This window comes from Trematomus bernacchii, unplaced genomic scaffold (genome assembly GCF_902827165.1).
Source record: "Trematomus bernacchii unplaced genomic scaffold, fTreBer1.1, whole genome shotgun sequence".
NCBI classification, from domain to species: Eukaryota; Metazoa; Chordata; class Actinopteri; order Perciformes; family Nototheniidae; genus Trematomus; species Trematomus bernacchii.
Window position 1 is genome coordinate 900218 of NW_022987807.1, and position 21951 is coordinate 922168.

Here is a 21951-nt window from a genome sequence, read left to right on the forward strand (position 1 = left end):
TTGTGTTCAAAATGTAAGAAGTAGAAAGTACAGGTATTTGGGTTCAAAATGTAAGAAGTAGAAAGTTCAGGTATTTGTGTTCAACATGTAAGAAGTAGAAAGTACAGGTATTTGGGTTCAACATGTAAGAAGTAGAAAGTACAGGTATTTGGGTTCAACATGTAAGAAGTAGAAAGTACAGGTATTTGGGTTCAAAATGTAAGAAGTAGAAAGTACAGGTATTTGGGTTCAAAATGTAAGAAGTCAAAGTAAAAAGTCGTCAGAAAAATAAGTAGTGGAGTAAAGTACTGATACCAGAAAAATGTACTTAAGTACAGTAACAAAGTATTTGTACTCCATTACTTCCCACCTCTGAAAATCAGTGACACAGAGAGATGTTCTCCAATACCAACAAGCTCATTATATAGAACAGGAACTCCACAATAAGATCCCAGTTCTTACTCTACTTTTTTATTCATTGTTTTTTTTATTCTGACCTAAAGGGTGAGGGTTAATGTTTTTTGTAAGATGTGAAATATGACCAAGCTGTCTGTTTGTGTTGTTGTCCTTGTAGTCACAATGTATTGCATGTTGTGTTAAGTATTGTTCTACTATAACAAGACAAGGTCACGCACAACCCCTTTGTCATTGTCGTCTAAACAGGTTTAATACTTTGTTATCCTAAATCAAATCTGTATTGTGCTGATCACATCAAGTGTTGAGATATTTAAATAAAGGCCATCATTCATATTTCATTTCAAGTCCGAGTCTCTTACCTCTTGGTTGGTGAGCGGCTGCTTGGACAGCTCCTCGTCCAGCTGTTTCTGCAGGATCTGCAGCTGGGAGTGGGCTTCAGAAAGCTCCTCCTGGAACCTGGAGACCTCCTGAGAATGCTGCTCATCCTGAGACCTGCAGAGAAACACATATTCAATCATACATATCCGAACCTGAGCCCCATCTTAGACTCTATGCCAGCGGTTCCCAAACTTTTTCAACTCAGGGCCCACTTAAGAATTGACATTTTCGTTTTCGTGGCCCACTTTCAACCGTAAACAATACGGAGGCTAAATAAAGTTCTGATTGGTCAATTCAGAACATGTGACACGTTGTTAATCCAGTAGTACAGACCGCTGTGAAGGACTGTAATGACCGTTGCTAAGGAGGATCGAGAAAGAGACAGGAAAGGAGGTTCAAAAAAAAAAATCTTAATAATGAAAATGTTTCCACACAAATTATAATGTTTTGCAAATTATTTGGCGTGGCCACAGGTTGGGAACCGCTGCTCTATGCATTACATTAATGCACACAATGTACACAATATCTGTTTTTTTTTATTATTGCACATATTTTATTACATTCTATTTCAATGTAAATACTGCTTTATTTAACAATATATTTTTTATGTTATTATAGTTTTCTTAAAATAGTTCGCTATCTGTGTTTTACATTTTTTAGTATGCACCACGACACCAAGTCAAAGTCCTCCTACGTGTCAACCTACAGTACCTGGTAATAAACCTGATTCTGATTCATTTTACAGATTTTGCAACACACTAACGGCCCGTCCACACAGCAGCGTTAAAAAAATCTTGGAACGCTTCTGCCCATTCACTTTGAATGGGGTGACGTCACTTTGCCTCACTTTTCGCCGAACTGCATTGTGGGCAGCAGAGCGGAGATTTTTAGGATTTTCAGGATTCAAAGTTGAGCAATGTTCAACTTTTGAAGCTGAGGTGGAAGTGTCAGCCAATCAAATCCTGTGTATGCAAATCTGACAGTTCAAGCGCTAGCCAATCAAACCGCGTGTATGCTGGGAGAGACATACCACAGGTCATTTCCTCATATTCCAAAAAATGGAGGAGAAATGAGCGGTAGGGAATCACCCGGTGCTTTATGACCAGTCCCTATTTACCTACCGGGATATAAACCGGAGGAGCCAGGCATGGAGGGAGGTGGCAGAGACAGTGGTAGGTTTTCGCCTGTTTGGGGAGTTTATATCCAGTTTACTTCGGGCTTTTTTGCTTCGTATGTCGGGGGCGGGAGATTCATGTGATTGGTTGTTGGTGCCTTGCTCGCAAAAAATCCCCAAGCTTCAGATACGCCCACCTCCAAGATTTTTTTAACGCTGCTGTGTGGACGGGCCGTAACCGATTTTTGTTTTTCAAAGTATCTACAAAAAGTGACTGTATTCTTTCATGTTGTCAGATGGACTTACTGTAGTTTGTGGGATTCCCTCTGCAGAGCTTTCACCAGGTCCTCTTTGGCCTGCAGGTCCTTCTTGATCTCTGACAGCTCCAACATGGCCGCCCTGTAGTGCCGTCTGTTGTGAGCCGCCTCTGCCTTTGCTGCTGCCACCTAGGAGACAAAACATCCGGTCAACCCCAAAGATGCTCCACACATGCAACCAGACTTACTACAGATCACAATTACGCATTTCTATTCTTAGAGGCTTCTTATAGAGTGGTGCAGTGATGACGTATTTTTGTAGGCCGACCCGGAAGTAAGCTGGGTTCCCTCGACAAAAAAGCAACGGGATTTCTGCATAGGCTTTTGGAATATTGTAAAAAATAAGATCTGTGGAAAACGAACCTGTTTGATAAATGCAATTTTTGTTCAGCAGGATAATCTCCACATGTCTACCCTACTTTTATTATTTTTCATTTCCATATAATCGCCAGAAGCAAAATGCTAACGTTATGCTATAAACGAACTACAGCCGAGTACAGCAGGGTCGCACGACTTCAACGTCACGCCAACTTAAGATCCATATTCAAAAATACAGATTCAAAAGTGTACAAGTTGAAGTGTTTGTTTTAACAGTTTGCAGGAGGCAGGTACTTGCTTTACGTCCTTGACAACTTCTGTAGTCCTATTCAGCCACTTGGTAACAACCATCGTTTTTCAGACACGTAAACTCTTCAAAAATCACCAGTGGGGTCACTGCTGATGGATTTAATGTCGTAGAAGCACTGTGCCGATCAGCGAATATTTTTCTAGTTCCCTACCTGTGTTTTAATTCACGTTTTATTTTTATTTTTATGTATGCACCATGACGTCAAGTCAAATTCCTCGTATGTGTAAACCTACCTGGTAATAAACCTGTTTCTGATTCTGAGAACAAAACGTGATCCGTCTCTTGAATTTGTCTCAACCACAGACCTTATTTCCAGCTGTTTTCCAAAAACTAGTTCAAAAAACTCGTTGACTCTGAGACGAGGGAACAGGAAGTGGTAAAATGATAACTCACTTCCAGGTTTTAGGACTCGTTCCAGCACCACTCTATTGTGACCTGAGGCCTGTACTACGAAGCTGGTTCAACCTAACTTGGATATGTTGGAGTTAGCCGGTTGGCCTAAGCCAAAACATACGCGCTCTGGCTAAACTGTACTACGACGCTGGATATCAAGTGGATCGCTCAAGCCAGCCGTGTCCTATCTAGTTAGGTGCGCGTTCACATGAAAGGGGTGGTATTTGGAGCATTCGGCCAATCTCAAACACGGACAAGTGTACTGACAGCGCAGCGTCATACTTCCTGAATGAAAAGTGAACTTTAATATTAGTCAAATATGAAGAAGTTAAACTTTAAACATCCATGACTTAAACACTTTACCCAGGATAAAAGCCACATAGCTGCACCTGCAAGGTGAATACAGCTGGTAAAAGAAAAAGTGTTTGAATGCGTACATTAACAGGTTTATGATATCACTGCCCCGTCTAAGACACGAGTGGATCTGACTTTAATTACATTTGACTCGAGTGTTTCGTCAACTTAATGTGTTGCTTAAAATAATACTTCTGCATACAGTATGTGACACTGTGAGTGTTGCACGGCCAGATACGGCTCAAGAAGCTGACTCAGATAAGGAAATATATGATACATTATGATGTGATGTGATATGAATGATAATGGGACACATCGACGTCTGCACTCACAGTGCCGCGGACTGTACTTAATGTTACTCTGATCCGGTAGATATTTAAGTAAGCTTTCTTAACGCTAATGTTATAATAGTCAGATTGCTCTGAAGATGGGAGGGGATATTCTATTAATTTTCACGTTCACACAGTCAGTTGATTTTTGCCGGCCGTCTTTCCTGCAACGGCAGTTTTTCTGTATTTCCTCTATCCTGTAATATGACTTGATAGCTTTAAACTCCGCACACGGAGCTCTGATTGGTCAGCAGGCAGTGCTTTCACTGAGTTGATCTCTTAGCCTGCCACCTAACCTGCTCCGGAGCAGGTTTGCCGCTCAGCATAAGTTACCATGGAGATCTAGCCTGCTAAAAAGAGAACCAGCGTCGTAGGACCGGAAAGCCCGAGATTTCCCTGAATTTAGCCGGCTAAGCGAAAATCCAGCTTCGTAGTACAGGCCTCTGGCCAAGCAAATTATCTAAAATATATCCAAATCACAAACTGTTTGTAATCATTTGAAAGGCAAAATGAAGGCAGTAGGCATTTCATCTTAAGAAGGATGCTCAGAGCTCTCACCTGTTCCTTCAGGTCTTTGACTTTGGTTTTCTCTTTTTCCAAGGCGAGCTGTAGAGTTTGTACGACCTGCTTCGTCTGCTGGTCCTCCTCCTCTTTACGCTTCAGAACAGCTTGAACCTGAACACAATATTTTGTTTTGAAAAAGTGCATCATTTCTTAACCAAAGGTTTACGTTACAAATCAAATCAACATTTATTATAGCCCCAAATCACTGGCTGTACAAAGCAAACAAAAGACAAAAACTAAATACAAACGTCATAGCATAACAATTATAAAAACATTACACAACAACATAAGTGTTGCCATGTGATAAAAGCATGTGACTGAAGTGATGGTAATGAAGATGGAAACTAGGTGATGGAAATGAGTTGATAAGGACGACAGATGCGAAGAGATGGGTTTGCTTTTAAAGGAGTCAACGGAAATAGCTTCGCGGACCACAACCCTGGGATAACAAATATTAAAATGTTTGGATATTTTCTCACCTGTAAGTTGAGCTGGACCAGATCGGCCTCTCTCTTAGCTAAGGCAGATTCTAAAATGTTGGAGTGCTCCCGCAGTGTGTTGTGAGACTGAGCCAATCCCGCCAGTTTCCCTTTCTCATGCTCCAGCTCCAGTGCCAGCTTCTTGTTGGCATCTTCCAACTTCCGAATCCTCTTCTTGAAGCAGCGGGCCTCTTGAAGCTGTGGAACCAAGTCAAAGTCAACTTTATTGTCAATCTCAAAATATGTTTGTACACACAGAAAGATCGAAATACTGTTTCCCACAGTCCCGAGGTATAAAAAAAAAAAACACACATTAAAATACAAGAACACTCAATATTTACAAAAAAAAACGAAATAACCGTTTACTTCAAGTAAAGCAGGATATATATATATATTTAGGACGACTGTGGCTGCGAGGGAGTGCGGTCGGCTTTCAACCAGAAGGTTGTGGGTTCGATCCCAGCCCATGCAGTCAACATGTCGATGTATCCTTGGGCAAGATACTTAACCCCGAGTTGCTCCCGATGGCCAACGGTGTGTGAATGTGTGTGAATGTTAGGTCCTAGAGTAAGGTACACTGCTCTGTATGAATGGGTGAATGACATGTAGTATGTAAAGCGCTTTGAGGGGTCGTAAAGACTGGATAAAGCACTATATAAGTACAGTCCATATATATAAAAAGATGATGTGCATAGTGCAAATGAGAGTGCAAAAAATGTCCATAGCAGCGTAAAAGTGACTGGTGCTGGATTTTGTGTGTGTGGGTGGGTGTTAAAGTCCCAGTCCAGTGGGGGCAGGGTCAATTCATGTGGTTAATACAAAATGAACTATGACAGAGGTGTAAACATGCTGCTCATACAGGGTTGTGATTAGCATCAGGATGGGAACAATACAGGATACAATCATTTGGAACAAAATACCGATAAACAGGGAAGCCAGCTCGGTGGAAAAAAACAACTCAAAACACATTTGTACAATTGAGCCTTTTAGGAAGCAAACTCCTGCTCTCAGTCTGCTGCACTTTCTCAATCCACTGCGATGCATTTTAACCTGTCACCTGATTGTGTGTTGAATTTGCACTATCCTCCTTTTAATGCACAATTGTATCATTGTACCTTTAATCTAAATGTGTTTTTTTTTTATATATAGTCTACTCTGAGCCTGAGACCTCAAATCAAATCAGGTTTTATTTATAAAGCACATTTAAAAGCGATTTTTGGTCGAGCCAAAGTGCTGTACATGTAATAAAAACACATTACTACAATCACAATAAAAGACAATAAATTACAACAGATATATATAAAAAATTAAATAAAAAAAAACACAAAGAAAAGTCAGGAGTCGTGCTCCGCTCTAACTAGAAGGCCAGAGAGTGTTTTTAGTGTAGATTTAAAAACCCCTAGGGTCTGGGCCGACCTCACATGGAGGGGCAGAGTGTTCCAGAGTCTAGGGCCAGCTGCTGCGAAAGCCCTAAGATTTTCATTATCATAACTACACTGTAGCTATGTACACATGACAATAAAAGACTTGAAAAAGGTGCTATACAAATAAAGATTCATATTATTATCATTTCGACATAACGAGCAGTTCTGGTCCAAAACCTGAACATATTTACAAACAGACACAACATGATGGTTGTTTACCTCGTCCTCGAGCTCCATCACCTTCTCCTGGTACTCCTCCAGCTCGGTGGAGGTGAGATTGATCACTTCCTGCAGCTCCTTCTCCAGCATCGCCTTGCTGTGCGACACAGACCTCAGCTCAGCCTGCAGAGCCTTGATCTTCTCCTGCAGGACCAATAAAACACTCTTTTCAGCATGTTTCAGTTACAGGTGCAGTTATCGAGGATAAATCACAATGAAATGACACATATGTTAATGATCAATAAATATGAGACGAGGGCTGTTTTTTCATCTTTGGCTTTTTAACTATAATAATATTAGTTATTTATGCAATTGGAAAGCTCTTACAGTAAAATAAGATAACTTCACAAACGTATTCCTCAAAATGAAGGATGCTTAATATTCAGCGTTCCCACATATTTTCATAGACAGAATATCAGATCCATTCACAACGTTTTACATGAACAGCAGTTTATAATACTACTTTAAATGTATATAAAAACTAGGGCTGTCAGTCGATTAAAATATTTAATTGCGATTAATCGCATGATGTCCATAGTTAATCGTGATTAATGAATCTAATTAAAACATTTTTTATCTGTTCTAAATGTACCTTAGAGGAATATTTTCCAAGTTTTTAATACTCTTATCAACATATGAGTGGACAAATATGCTTTATGCAAATGTTTGTTTATTATCATTGGAACAAGGACAAATATTCTCCTGAATATTCTCAACACAACAACCTGGAACCTCTCTCTCTCTCTTACACTCTCTCCCAACCCTGTGCACTTCTTTGCACTGAGCCAGTTGCTCAAACAGACAAGCCTGTTTACAGTTGTCGGCGAAATGCCGCTCCTCTGTCTTCATAACAGTCAAAGCATGAGACTGAAGTTCCCACAGGGGTCAAAATAATGCGCCGTGATGTGCAGTCGACACGTTGGATGCGATCCGAATGATCTCACACAGTCCACAATGTTAATTGTCCTGCAAGCTGTAGCCACCCATTTAGCTATCGCTGTTGAAAGCTTGCTGCTCGTAGACGCCGTGTCCAGGCGTCTCCCCGGCAAACTTTCAAGCGTGGTCTGCCGCAAGCGAGCGGCAGGAGTGGGGCTGTCAGCATCAGCTGTGTGCTTGGCTTGCTGTTTAAAACACCTTTTCTTGTATCCATATCTCTCGCTACAATCTGCCACCATCCAACTAACAACAACAACAACAAGCCTTTGGGCTCTGAAACTACGGGGCGGGCCGAGGACAAATACACATGCGTTAATCGCATGTTAAAATAATTAGTGGCGTTAAAAAAAAATGGCGTTAACGCGTTATTGCCTGTACAGCACTTTGGTCAACTGAGGTTGTTTTTAAAATGTGCTATATAAATAAATAAAGATTGTAGCTGTGAATTTCTCAATAAACTGAATGTAGCACTATTTCACTATTTTCCTTTTTGTATTTACTTGCACTATTTTTTCTGTTTTTCTAGTTTTATTGTGTTGCACTGTTGGAGGAGCCTGGGACCTAAGATTTTCATCGTCATAACTACACTGTAGCTATGTACACATGACTAATAACAGGGTTCATACACTTTTTCACCAATGATTTTCAATGACTTCTCCATGACCTTTACCTCATTTTCCATGACCAAAAAAAAAGACTCTTTCTTTCATGTGGCTAGCAAGCGCTGCCTCACCCATATTCGAAATATCGAATATTTTACAACTCAGTTTGCATTTAGCACGTCTTGGGTCAATGTCTTTTGATAACCACAATTGGTACTTATCCCTTAGAAGCCATACATTGTTGAAACTGCACTTCCCATCTTGGCAGCCTTATATCAAATAGTAGCTCCGATAGGCTAAAGCCACTGTCGACTAGAGCAGGGGTTCCCAACCCCCGGGCCGCGGACCGGTACCGGGCTGCGGAGGTGTTACTGCCGGGCCGCGAAATAGCTGTGAGTTTATCGAAATATTTGCAGAATTATAAATATATAAAAATATTCTATCATAATGTATTTTTCAATTTTACGCACCTATACCAGTCATATTATTTCATCCAGTAGCCTAATTAAACTTTCACCAGAAAACCGTTGAAAATGGCTTTCATGATGTTCCGAGGGATTCGGCGGCTCAGCCTCTCGTGCGCACAAGAAAGTTACCGGTGCGCAGCATTCACTGGATTATCCGTGAATCATACAAACAAAACCAAAACGTTGATTTATTTGTTTTCCCGTTTTGGTTTAAAAACTGAATAACGTCGTTTTTTTGGTTTTCCGTTTTTCCGAAAAACATTGATTATTTTTTTTTAAACGTTGTTAATATGTTTTGGATGCATATTGTTCTAGTATTTGTTCAGGCTGTTACATACAATTAGTCTCTGTTGCTACCTGCTGGTGGTGAGTAAATATTAAAATCAGTTAAAATTGACAACCGGTCCACGATTTTATTTTTATGTATCTGCCGGTCCTTGGCACAATAAAGGTTGGCAGGGTTCTTACACCTTTTCCAAAGTCAAATTCAAGCACTTTTCAAGCATTTTCAAGGTGCATTTTCAAGCTTTTCAAGCATCTTACAGCTGTTGTAAATTACATATTTATATACACATACTTATACTCAAATGATTATTTCCCTACCTCACATTAAATCAGATGTTCTTTATGCTATAAACAACCAAATGTGTGTTTCATAATAGCATTCTACATGAGGATGAAAAATTAAAAATGTTAGAAAAGAAAACTAAGTTTAATATTTCAAAATGTGTGACCCATCTGTACGTAGACTGGGCCTCCCATATAACCTGGCTGAGCCAATATAAAACAATCAGCCAAATAACTTTTCAATATATTATTGATTACTATTTTTGAGGTACTTTTAGGTTGGCAGTAAACACAAGTCAGAGGTAAATGGTGTACTTTGACTCCACTACATGTATTTAATCCCTTTAGTTACTTCACAGATGTGGATGAATGATGTGAAATATAATCAAGTGTTAAATCAGACTTTAGTTCCACCTGGAGTAAATTCACAAGCTACTCTGTAGTATACAAAGTCATTCAAACTAGCTGCACCTTTACCAGCTTTGAGAACACTTTCATGATCAATCATTATAAAACATATCATATATAATTATTAGGGATGCTCCGATCGCCAATTTTGGAGCCGATCGCCGGAATCAGTATCGGCCGATACCGATATCGCTCTCTTTTCCTCTCTCCCCCTCTCTCTCTCTCTCCTGACAGCCCGTCAGTATCTCCTGCAGCTCACTGGTCCAGTAATGAGCGACCCGACAGTGAAGAATAAATATATGTATAACTAGTTTAGCTTGTTCCAGAGGTAGATAAAATAGCTAAGTGTGTTAGGTCTAACTCTTAATGTGTGTTCTGCTCCGCTCACCGGTCCGTCACAGCGGGTGGAGCTGCAGGATTTCTGCTTCACACACACGTTGCATACCGCTATTTTATTGTCATTTTCGGACACTTAAAATACTGCCAGACTAGTGAAGCCATTTTGGCGAGCTTGTTTTGCCGCGCACAGAGAAAAGTATCATGTATTTTACATGCAACGATAGCCTAATCTAAAATGCTCTACGGCGTACCTTTCGTGTGGTGTGTGGCGTCAGCGCAGACTCTCGCATCGTTATTGTTGCACACTTTGCAGGAGGCTCCTCTTGGGCTTCGCTTGACCCTCGTCTTAGCCATGGCTTGTATTTGTCTTCTGCTAGCCAACGCTCGTTGAAACGGCAACCTCCTGGCATACTGTCATCTATCACTCTCATTAGTGATGTGTCGGTCGCGAACGAGCCGGCTCAAAGAGCCGGCTCGCGCCCGCGAACGAGACGTTTTTTAGTTTTTGTTAATACAAGACAGAATGATATGATGATCTCCGCGCTACAGCTGCTCCGTGCGTGCATGCATGCAGTGACATGTAATATCCAAGGATTAGAGACTGTTGGATGCTGCTGTTTTGAGCATTGCAATACATTTATTTGTATTATGTTTTTTTATGATTAGAGACGGTTGGATGCTGCTGTACTGAGCATTGCAATATATTTATTTTCACTATGTTATTTATGATTATCTTTGGGCTCAGCAAAGATTTGATGTCAGCTGTTGCTGTCTTTTTTTCTATAGTTAATACTGAAATAGAGCCCTGCTGTTTTGTTTGGGCTTTTTCTTTAAATACAATTTTAAAATGTCGATACAGTAGCCCCTTTTTTTAAATGTCTAGATGCTTAAGTTTTTATAGGTGTTGCCATCTGCTTTGTGTGGCGTGGTTCTACAAGCAAGTCTGTGCATTCATTGGGTGGTATCAGAGAGATACAAGGGTCTGTAAATGCAATGAAAACAATTGGCCACAGCAAATAATTGATATTAAACATGTAATTTTGACTTTTGAATACTTCAGTACAAAGGATGTATTGAATAATTTAAGTGATATGTGTACACATATCAATCATTAGTCAAAACAGGGCTACATTTGATTGAATTATAAAAGGTATAATATGTCGTAAACTGAAGAGCCATTTGGGAGCCGAAAGAGCCGGCTCTTCTTGGTGAGCCGAGCCAAATGATCCGGCTCACCAAGAAGAGCCGGAATTCCCATCACTAACTCTCATCAGAATGCCCAGGTCACACACGTAACAAAAACACTTGCCGGTCACGCGCATTGCGCGGGAAGGTCGGAGCGGAGCTGTTTTATGTAAAAGCGAAGCAATTAAGCGCGCTCCGACTTCTTTATTTTCTTTTAATCTAAAAAGCAAAGTAAAGCATTTACAATTTCAAGCACTTTATCCCAAATTCAAGCACCATTCCCAAAATTCAAGCACTTTTCAAACCTTGAAAACACCTCGTACAATTTCAAGCATTTTCAAGGATTTCCAGCACCCGTACGCACCCTGGGTTGGGAACCCCTGGACTAGAGGGCGTGATTGTAAACACCAGCGAAATACTGCGACAGTTGCTATTTTACGTTTCATTACTATATGATACAGTATTTATTATCATTATAGTATTACTATTTCGGCGATTAGATAAAATATAAATTATATTTGATGCAACTTTAGTTACATTTCCATGACTTTTCCAAAACTTTGGGAAAAATATTGTTTTCCGTAACTTTTCCAGGGCCTGGGATTTGCATTTTGAATTTCCATGACTTTTCCAGGTTTTTAATGACCGTACGAACCCTGTAATAAAAGCCTTGAACCTTGAACTTGTGTTGAGGGTTTCCACAGTACCTGGAAGGCCTGGCTGTCCCCTCCCTCCGACACCTGGGCCTTGAGTTTGAGCAGCTCTGCCTCGGTGGTCTCCTTCTCCATCAGAGCCTCCTGCAGCCGGCGGCTCAGGATGCTCACAGCGTTCTCGTACGCCTTGTGTTTGGCCTTCATCTCCTTCTGAGCGCTGGTCAGATCCGTCCCCAGACGCTTCACACGCACCTTCTGCTCCGAGATGGCCCTGATGAATACATACAAAGAGTTATAAGATCAGACTGTACATCTTTAAAATCACCAGAGATGGCAAAAGTACACACATCTTTTACTCAAGTAGAAGTACAGATACTCGTGTTTAAAAATACTCTGGTAAAAGTAGAAGTACTGACTAAACTTCTTTACTCAAGTAAAAGTAAAGAGGGCTTTGAAATGTACTCAAGTAAAAAGTACCCATAACTAGCAGCTGTTTTAAAGAGTACCTGACCTCCCTTTATATTAATAGAACAATAATGTCATTGTTAGCTAATGAATGTTTCCATGCTGAACAACGGCAACATGACAACGTTTTCATTGGTCCCTCTTCTTTAGAGAAGACCAGAGGCCTGTACTACGAAGCTGGATTTTCGCTTAGCCGGCTGACTTCAGGGAAAACTCGGGCTTTCCGGTCCTACGACGCTGGTTCTCTTTTTAGCGGGCTAGATCTCCATGGTAACTTATGCTGAGCGGCTAATTTCCTCGGGAGCAGGTTAGGTTGAAGGCTAAGAGATCAACTCAGTGAAAGCACCGCCTGCTGACCAATCAGAGCTCCGTGTGCGGAGTTTAAAGCGATCAAGTCATATTACAGGATAGAGGAAATACAGAAAAACTGCCGTTGCAGGAAAGACGGCCGGCCAAAATCAACTGACTGTGTGAACGTGAAAATTAATAGAATATCCCCTCCCATCTTCAGAGCAATCTGACTATTATAACATTAGCGTTAAGAAAGCTTACTTAAATATCTGCCACAACATAAGTAACCGGATCAGAGTAACATTAAGTACAGTCCGCGGCACTGTGAGTGCAGACGTCGATGTGTCCCATTATCATTCATATCATATCACATCATAATGTATCATATATTTCCTTATCCGAGTCAGCTTCTTGAGCCGTATCTGGCCGTGCAACACTCACAGTGTCACATACTGTATGCAGAAGTATTCTTTTAAGCAACACATTAAGTTGACGAAACACTCGAGTCAAATGTAATTAAAGTCAGATCGTGTCTTAGACGGGGCAGTGATTTCATAAACCTGTTAATGTACGCATTCAAACACTTTTTCTTTTACCAGCTGTATTCACCTTGCAGGTGCAGCTATGTGGCTTTTATCCTGGATAAAGTGTTTAAGTCATGGATGTTTAAAGTTTAACTTCTTCATATTTGACTAATATTAAAGTTCACTTTTCATTCAGGAAGTATGACGCTGCGCTGTCAGTACGCTTCTCCATGTTTGTGATTGGCCGAATGCTCCAAATACCACCCCTTTCATGTGAACGCGCACCTAACTAGATAGGACACGGCTGGCTTGAGCGATCCACTTGATAACCAGCGTCGTAGTACAGCTTAGCGAGAGCGCGTATGTTTTGGATTGGGCCAACCGGCTAACTCAAACATATCCAGGTTAGGAAAATCCGGCTTCGTAGTACAGGCCTCAGGAAATTATGGATACACGGATCGTGTTCAAATCAATAGGCACGCAATGACTCTAAATAATATTGATCACGCCACCAAACACACATTCAAACTAAAGGAACCAGCCTGTTTGGGAAATGTAAGAAGTAGAAAGTACAGGTATTTGTGTTCAAAATGTAAGAAGTAGAAAGTCGTAAGTAGTGGAGTAAAGTACTGATACCAGAAAAATGTACTTAAGTACAGTAACAAAGTATTTGTACTCTACTACTTCCCACCTCTGAAAATCACATTTATGGATAAAGATGACAGGGTCCATTATGTTGTTGATGCCATATTGACTGACTCATCATGAGGAAATCTATCAGCAACGGCATTTATTTATGTTTATAAATAGCACTTGATGACAGAGATAAAGACAACAGTCCTTCTAGCTCTGCAGTTCTCTTTGCAGCACATGACTCACTTTTTGGCTTCTCCCTCCAACTGCTCCACCTGTTTCCGCAGCCCTTCGTTCTCCTCCGTCACGGCTGCTAGCTGGCTCCGGTCAAACTGCAGAGACTGGAGCGGCAGGAAAACACAATATTCATCATTATATGGTTATCATTAAGGTGCAATAACCCATACATATTTACTACACAGAAGAATGAAGAATATTTCTTTATTGTCATCATACAAAGTACAACGACATTTCTTTGGCAACTCTCACTGCAGTAGAAAATAGACACAATAAATAAATAAGAGTGGTAAAAGCAGAGGTAGTAGCGATGACAGTGCAACGAGATACAATTCAATGTGCATATTTACACTTACAGTCTAAATATATATTAGTAAAATAGCCATAAGTATGTCTAAATCAGGGGTCGGCAACCTTTTTGATATGAAGTGCCATTAAAAAAAAAAATTGTTATCAGTGTGCCAACGATCGAGAACTATCAACAGGAGGGCGGGGGGGCCTCGCTGCGGGGAAGCAGTGTGTGGACCTGTCAGCGCAACTTACATGATGCCGAATTTAACAAATACATTTAAATAATTGGTTTAAACGGCATAATAATAAGGACGATCGTCCGTTCTGTGATTCTCCAGAACACACATGTTATGATATTAGGGTCATGCAGAGTGAGATGAGATCGCTGTCCCTTTAAAAGAGAGAGAGAGGGGTGTGGCGTGTGCATGTGTGTGTGTGTGGATGGTAGAGCGAGAGTGAGCGAGCGTGTGTATGTTTCTGGAAGTGAAACGAGGCAGCAGAAAAACAGAGGTCTGTGATGTATTTTGTGAAACAGAAGAACAGCTAAATAAATGCAACGGCCTCCCAAGAAGAGCTCGCCTCTCTCCAGTCATTTAAGCTAAAGTGGGTTATTGAACCTGAAGCTTGTTGCTTCTGCCCTCCTCGACTACGGTCTGGGAGCCGACAGGAAAGTTCAACACACAGATGGCCAGTCCGCCCCTTTGTAGCATATTATTTCAATGAGAGATGAGCAGATCGCCACTGGGCTTTCAACTAAAGACACACACAGCCACGCAAAAACTGAGGCATTTGTAAAGCTCCTTATGGTTACTGCAATTTGTGAAGTGCTTTCCTCTGTGGTGAAACGATCAGCACTGCACCACGGAGGAAAGCGGCAGAAAGTCACCTGGAGTTAAACAGAGCGGGGCTGCGCTGCGTGCATGGCTTCCTTCTGCAGGTAACGGGGAGACGCGCTCTGGCGGCGGTCTCGTTCAGGATCCGAAAATACAATTTAAATATTTTGCACACTTATTCCTAGTGTGCCACTGGTTACGGTGCTGCGTGCCAATGCTGGCACGCGTGCCAGGGGTTGCCGACCCCTGGTCTAAATAGTAGTGGTTGCAGTGTGTGTGTGTGTGTGTGTGTTCACAGTTGTTGTTGTAAATACTCTACTAATTGAATTATTTCCTGCACTTGATTTTGTTATTACCTTACTTATGTTTGTATGAATGCTGCGTGTCTTTGTCTGTTGTCTATTCTGAATGTTTTGGGAGGGGAGGTGTGTGGCGCAGTGGACTAGTGCGTTGGTGTTCGGATCAGGGGAGCACAGGTTCAAACCCCACTGCAGTCAGCATGTCGTTGTGTCCCTGGGACACTTCACCCCAAATTGCTCTAGTGGGGATTGCCCACAGTATTGAGTATGTAAGTGGCTTTGGATAAAAGCGTCTTCTCGTTCTACTTGTATAATGACAATAAATGCTTCTGATCTAATGATAGGATTCACACTGTAACGGCTGACACATTTGTTCCCGCCACCTGCTTATTATACATCCAAATATCAAAACAAGTACTTTGTGAAGTGAATTTGACGATCAAACATGCTTTCATAAACTGGAGAAGGGGTTATATTATTACATTTTGAATTGTCTGTGCTTATATACATGTGCTTGTGTTTGTTTATGGGTTTGTATTTATGTCCTTTAATATACTGTATATGTGTTTTATTGTGCTCAGGTGTTTTTTTCTGTGCTCTTGTTTTTGTTAAATATCATCAACGTCCCGGGAACCGCAGATAATGTAAATGTAATGTCGCTAAATCTGGCCAATTGGACATGATGGACTCAAGTGCTAATGTTAATTAAGATAAGATAAGATAAGAAGTACATTATTGATCCCAAGTTGGGACATTTTTGTGTTGCAGCAGCATAAAAAGACATGGCATTGTACAATCAAATTAAAAGACAAGAAATAAACATTTAACCCTCCGGTATCACTGTGGACGTTTTTGTCCATATGGGTCATTTTTCACGTTTCATTTTGCAATAACTTTGGTTGTGTTTGTGCAAATGGCCTGATTTTTTTGTAACAAGACTATTTTCTCGATCTATTTTGGAATTTAAATTTTTCAAATCGGTCTTTAATTCACTGTGTAACAAATCGACTACGCTTATTGACCATTCGAGACAAAAATGTCCGCTGCAAAAGACTTTGATAAAAACATTATATTAAAATATTTTATTCACCACTTTTTTGGGTTCAATCTTTACCTTTTATAGCAGTTTTTGGAAGTGGACATTTTTGTCCTGAATGACTAATGTGTGAGTTTTTTGTTTAATCTAATTTTGTGCAAAAACAATTTTGTTGCTAATCTTTGACATATCCAAGACTGTTATAAAAAAAAAAAGAGCCAGTCCCCAGATATGTATTATATGGAAAATAACTGTTTTTATCATGAAAAACAACAGCGATTTCATGTATTCAAAATGGCATTTAAAGGGTTAAAATCCTGAAAACGATTACATATTTGGTATTTTTGATTAGGGCTGAAGTTGCTTTAAAGATTGAACCCAAAAAAGTTGTGAAAAAAACCTATTAATATAATGTTTTTATCAAAGTCTTTTGCAGTGGACATTTTTGTCCCGAATGACTAATTTGCGTAGTCCAATCGAATGATAGGGTTAAAAATGTCAACATCTCAATAGCAATAAAATAGTAATACAAAAAAAGTAGAAAATATACATAATTAATGTAGATTGTCCCTTTAAAAAATGAATAAATACATGCATTTGATAAGAACGGTTGAACAATGACTCTAGAGACCTGCATCTGGGTCTCCAGCTGATCCCTCTCCTGCTGAATGGCGGTCAGATGGGCGTCCATGTTGTTCATCTGCTCCTCCACCCTCAGCACCTCCTTCTGCAGCCGCGCCTGCTCCAGCTCCGCCTGCTGCTTCTCCCCCTGAACGCCCAGCAGCTCCTGCTTCAGCTCCTTCACCTCCGACAGCAGACGCTTTTTGGTCGACTTCAGCTCGCTGATCAACTGTTCTTTGGAGCTGGCGTCCCGACGGTAGGCTTCCACCATCACCTGTCAGAGCCAATAACAATCATGAAGAAGTCCTCTCTTAGAAAAGTGTCAAAAATAACTATCATTTCACGGGAAGACTAGGGGTAGAGGAATGTGAGAATTTGGGAGGCGTGTGGCGCAGTGGATAGAGCCTTGGTATGGGGGTCAGCTGGTCACAGGTTCAAACCCCACTGCAGTCAGCATGTCGTTGTGTCCCTGAGACACTTCACCCCAAATTACTCCTGTGGGGATTGCCCACAGTATTGAGTAAGTAAGTCGCTTTGGATAAAAGCGTCTAACATGTAATGTAATTTGGTTTTAGATATTGACAAATATCTGGAACAAACTCCCAGAAAGCTGCAACTCTTACTACTTTTAAATCCAGGCTTTCCTTTTTCCCGCTGCTTTTAATTGAACTATTCACATCTCACACTGCACTGTAACTTGTATTCATGTACCTGTGTTATTCATGTTTTATTATCTGTGCTTTTTAATGTTTCTAATGTGTTTTATGCTCTTAATGTCTTTCATTTTTGTAAAGCACTTTGAATTGCCTTGTGTTGAAAAGTGCTATATTAATAAACTTGCCTTGCCTTCTGGAATAATAACTACTGCTTACTGTATATTTGACTTGACAAGCAAAATATGATCACAAAATAATGTAGGTACGTGCAGGAGAGAGGGGTGCAATATGATTTGAATCCCACATGGCATCACCTCCAGGCTTACATACATTGAACATGGTAATAGCAACAGGAAAAAATAACAAGATGTATTCATTCAGTATCTGACAGGCTTTCTTTTTGCAGCCTAAATAGCTTTGTATTGGTTCCTAACAGTCGCCCACATCTACTGAAGACAGAAGAGCATTTTACTAAATATTTAAGGTTTTGTTAATACATAGACTTAAAGCTTTCAAATATATATATACAAAAAAAAAGCTTTCCAAATTGTCATGTAGGTACAATCGTTTGAGAGTGCCGTGTGCAGCAGAGTAGGAACAAATAAATCCAAACCTTGCAGAACATAACAAAGAGAAAATCATTTGATCCAATAGTTGTGGTTTTTATGCATTTAAGGACCTTCAGTTGAACAATAATTCAATATTCTCTTTTTTCTACACACAAAGAAAGCAACATTAAGAAAAAGCCTCTTAATATTTCATGTAACTTGCTTCCTGTATACCTCTATCAAGCAGTTTAACATTCATGCCACAGTACCTCAAGCATCACAGACTTCGAAGCTTTACCACCAGTTTGACTAGTTTGCTGAAAGCAGTCCTAAATACATGTTGATGGACATACTGTAGATGAATGCCTGATGAGTCTGAATGGTATTCAAAAACTCAACTCTTGAGATAAACACAATACAATTCCCATTTCTATCATTCTGTCAGTAAACCCCACCCTCTTTCCGACAGCCTGTCGATGCACAATGAGCTCCATCCACCTCTGCTCCATCCACTGAGGCGTGTCAACTAACGCTCTGCTGAGATGACAGCCATCTGCCTCCACAATACATCCTCCCACAACAGCCTTATTTATAACATTTTAGTGAGAAATAAATAAATAAATACTCTGGATTCTACGAGCTTTACCTAGAAATACAGAGCTTTACTTCATGTACTGTCAGAGAAAAGGGAGGACTTACCTTCTGTTGTTGATACTGCTCCTTCAGTTTCTGAGCTTGTTTCTTCAGGGTACCATTTTGTTGTTGGAGAGTTTCAATCTGTAACAAAGCAAGAGACAATAATTATTCACTACATCTGGCTGGAGACGTAAGCTTAACCCTTAGATGCATAAGTGGGTCTTTTTTGACCCGGTGAGGTGGTTTTCTTGAAGTATCTTTGTAGTTAACATTTTTTATCATTTCATATTCCAGCTATTCCTCAAAAAACATGTTTTGGATATCATGCCATTCAAATTTTAAATTTAAATGTTATACATTTTAAGAAATTGTAGTTTTTGTATTACTACCCCAAGCTTCCATAAGTGGGTCAAAAATGACCCGCATGCATTTTCTATGGGATCCTATGGGAACCTTTGATTCTTATCACCTGTTGCTGTCAGGAATACATTCACTGTGGACACAGACTACATCACAAGTGACACCTCTCAGGAAGATTATTTTACACAGCAAGATCTAATACCTGTCAGTATAATAATAATAATAATAATAATAATAATAATAAATTATATTTTTATAGGGCTTTTCAAGGACTCAACATCGCTTTACAATATAAGGGAAGGTTAGGGTGGGGGGTATAGGACTATCAAACTTGATCAACCGGCATGGATTGATGGGGGGTGGGCTATGAGTAGACAAGAGGAGAAGAGATGAGTTTTGAAAAGGGACTGGAATACTGTGAGGGTCTCAGAATAGCGGAGATCGTTGCATCAATATGTTCAAAATGTTTTTTTTCAAAATGTAAAAAAAATGTCTAAAATTATAAATAGTGAAAAATGAAAAATTAAATATCAAATATTTCTAGTGTGAACCAAAATATAATACTAAATGTTATACAAGTGATTTTTCTTAACCAAAATGACAAAAATTGCATAATAACACATATTATTCTAATACGGGTCCTTTTTGACCCACTTATGGAAGAGTGTAGGGTCCAGTCACTCGGGCATCTAAGGGTTAACTCAGGGCTGCATAATTAATTGAATGTTAGGTCACAGGTTTTAGCTTACCACAGTTCATTTAGCATAACATGGCTGCGATATTGACATTTAAGATGCATACATTTGCTCATAGAAAACATTCTATGAAGTATACTACAAAAAAAGGGATGGAAAAAATAGAAATGCAAGGAATTCAGATGAAGATGAACATTATTCAGAGTCATTTTGATGCACATACTTTTCTTTGGTTTGCTTTGAAAGTAAAAGCAGTGCTCTTTTCAAATGTCATCTCTTTGATGAAGGTGTGAGTTTTCAATTCTGAGAGATACAATGCCAAGTAACTATAGCTCAGAAATTCCTACAGTACTTTACACAAGATAATTACTGCTAAACGTGCCTAAGGAAGTATTTTAACCTGTTATGTAACTCATGTGTCACTAAAGAAGTATTTGGGAAGATAAACATGACCAAATACACACATAGAATGTCAATATTTGATGTAACGGTTATTGCTTAATTATACTTTCTATGCACGTTTTTTTAATAGTTACTCCTCCCAACTGTATCGTACCTGACTGGTTTTGACCTGGACTTCCTGTCTGAGCTGATCCAAGATGTCTGAAGCCACCAGAACATCCTCTCCCAGACGCTCAGCCCCCTCGTCCAGTTGGCTCTTTTCGGCCCGGGCGGCCTGCAGCGCCACCTCCAGGACGATCTTCTCGTTCTGGAGGAACTGGATGTTGTCGTCCTTGGCGTTGCTGTCCGTCTGCAGCTCGGCCAGTTGGGCCTCAAGCTCCAGGAAGCGAGCCTCCAGCTGGTTGATGGACTGCTCTTTGGTCTGCAGGTCTTCCTGAGTGCTGGTCAGCTGGCGCATCAGATCCAGATGTTCTTTCTGGAGCTGATGCAGCTGCACGTCCTTCTGGGAAAGGATCAACTTCGCCTAAGAGGGATAGAGTGCCAGTTTAGAGCAGGACATAAGACGCATTTAACTGTCCTTACAACTAGGGCTGTGCAATTAATCATATTTTAATCTTGATTACGATTTTGGCTTGCAACGATTACGAAAACAACGTAATCGAAATAAAACGATTATTATTTTTATTTAAAAAAAAAAAAAATTAAAGTAATTTTTGTTGTTGTTATTATTATTTTTATTGTTTTTTCAGTTGAATTATATATATCCTTTATTTAACCAGGTAAAAAGACTCCTTGAGATTAACATTTCTTTTTCAAGAGTGACCTGGCCAAGAAGGGCAGCATGAACAAAGTTACAACAGATAAAACACAGACATGACAGGCAGACAAATACAGCTTTAAAACACAAATAAAATGGCACATTAGCCAGTCAATATGCGAAATAAAACAAACTATTAAAAATCTTTATTACATGGTTTAGTTGAATACTCGATTCTGATTGGTCAATTCAGAACACGTGACACGTTGTTAATCCAGAACAGACAGACCGCTGTCAAGGATTTATGACCGTTGTTAAGGACGCTCAAATCTGCAGAAAGAAGTCCGGTCGATTGAACTGTATACAGTTTGGCTGAAAAGCAAACTGCATGCAGTTTGCTTTTCTAACTGACAAGACAAGAGACGCTCAGAAAGAAGTTCGGTCATTTAACTGTTTTTCAAATTTAACAGTTTGAAAAGCAAGCAAACTGTCTGCTTGTCTTTAGTTTTCCGCTGTCGTGTGATAGCAACATGGAGGATTTTAACATTAATTTTAATATATTTGGAGAGCACAGTAATTTGGAGGAATGGTTAGTGGCTGATGAGTCCCCAGTGAAGAAAAGAAAAAGACAAGAGGGACAAGAAAACAGCGGAGAAGTAAGAGAGGCGAAAAGACACCGAGATTTGCATGCAGTTTGCTTTTCTAACTGACAAGACAAGAGCGACAAGAAAACAGCGGAGAAGTAACGGGCAGAAAACCCTCCTTTTTACGCAGCGGTCCAGACATAGACATCAAACGGCGACACATATTCAGTTGTCAGTTTGGCATTAGGGCAGGGATATCTAGATACTTTCCAAGGTTTGACATCATGAATTGTGCTACTTTTAAAGCAAGCAACGATGTTTTCAAATCTGT

The 21951-nt window shown here is 40.1% G+C and overlaps 1 protein-coding gene across 4 annotated transcripts in view; it reads right to left on the reverse strand.

Moving 5' to 3' along the window:
• golga3 (golgin A3) overlaps window positions 1-21951 on the reverse strand; it is a 40405-nt gene that overhangs the window by 6610 nt on the left and 11844 nt on the right. For all 4 annotated transcript variants that reach the window (XM_034150869.1, XM_034150867.1, XM_034150868.1 and 1 more), the window contains 10 exons: window positions 20434-20802; window positions 18886-18963; window positions 16993-17256; window positions 13912-14006; window positions 11807-12023; window positions 6596-6739; window positions 4953-5150; window positions 4468-4584; window positions 2195-2334; window positions 756-888 (listed from right to left, as the gene is read on the reverse strand). In XM_034150869.1, coding sequence (XP_034006760.1) covers window positions 756-888; window positions 2195-2334; window positions 4468-4584; window positions 4953-5150; window positions 6596-6739; window positions 11807-12023; window positions 13912-14006; window positions 16993-17256; window positions 18886-18963; window positions 20434-20802 — 1755 coding nt within the window. The remainder of the gene's footprint in view (window positions 1-755; window positions 889-2194; window positions 2335-4467; window positions 4585-4952; window positions 5151-6595; window positions 6740-11806; window positions 12024-13911; window positions 14007-16992; window positions 17257-18885; window positions 18964-20433; window positions 20803-21951) is intronic.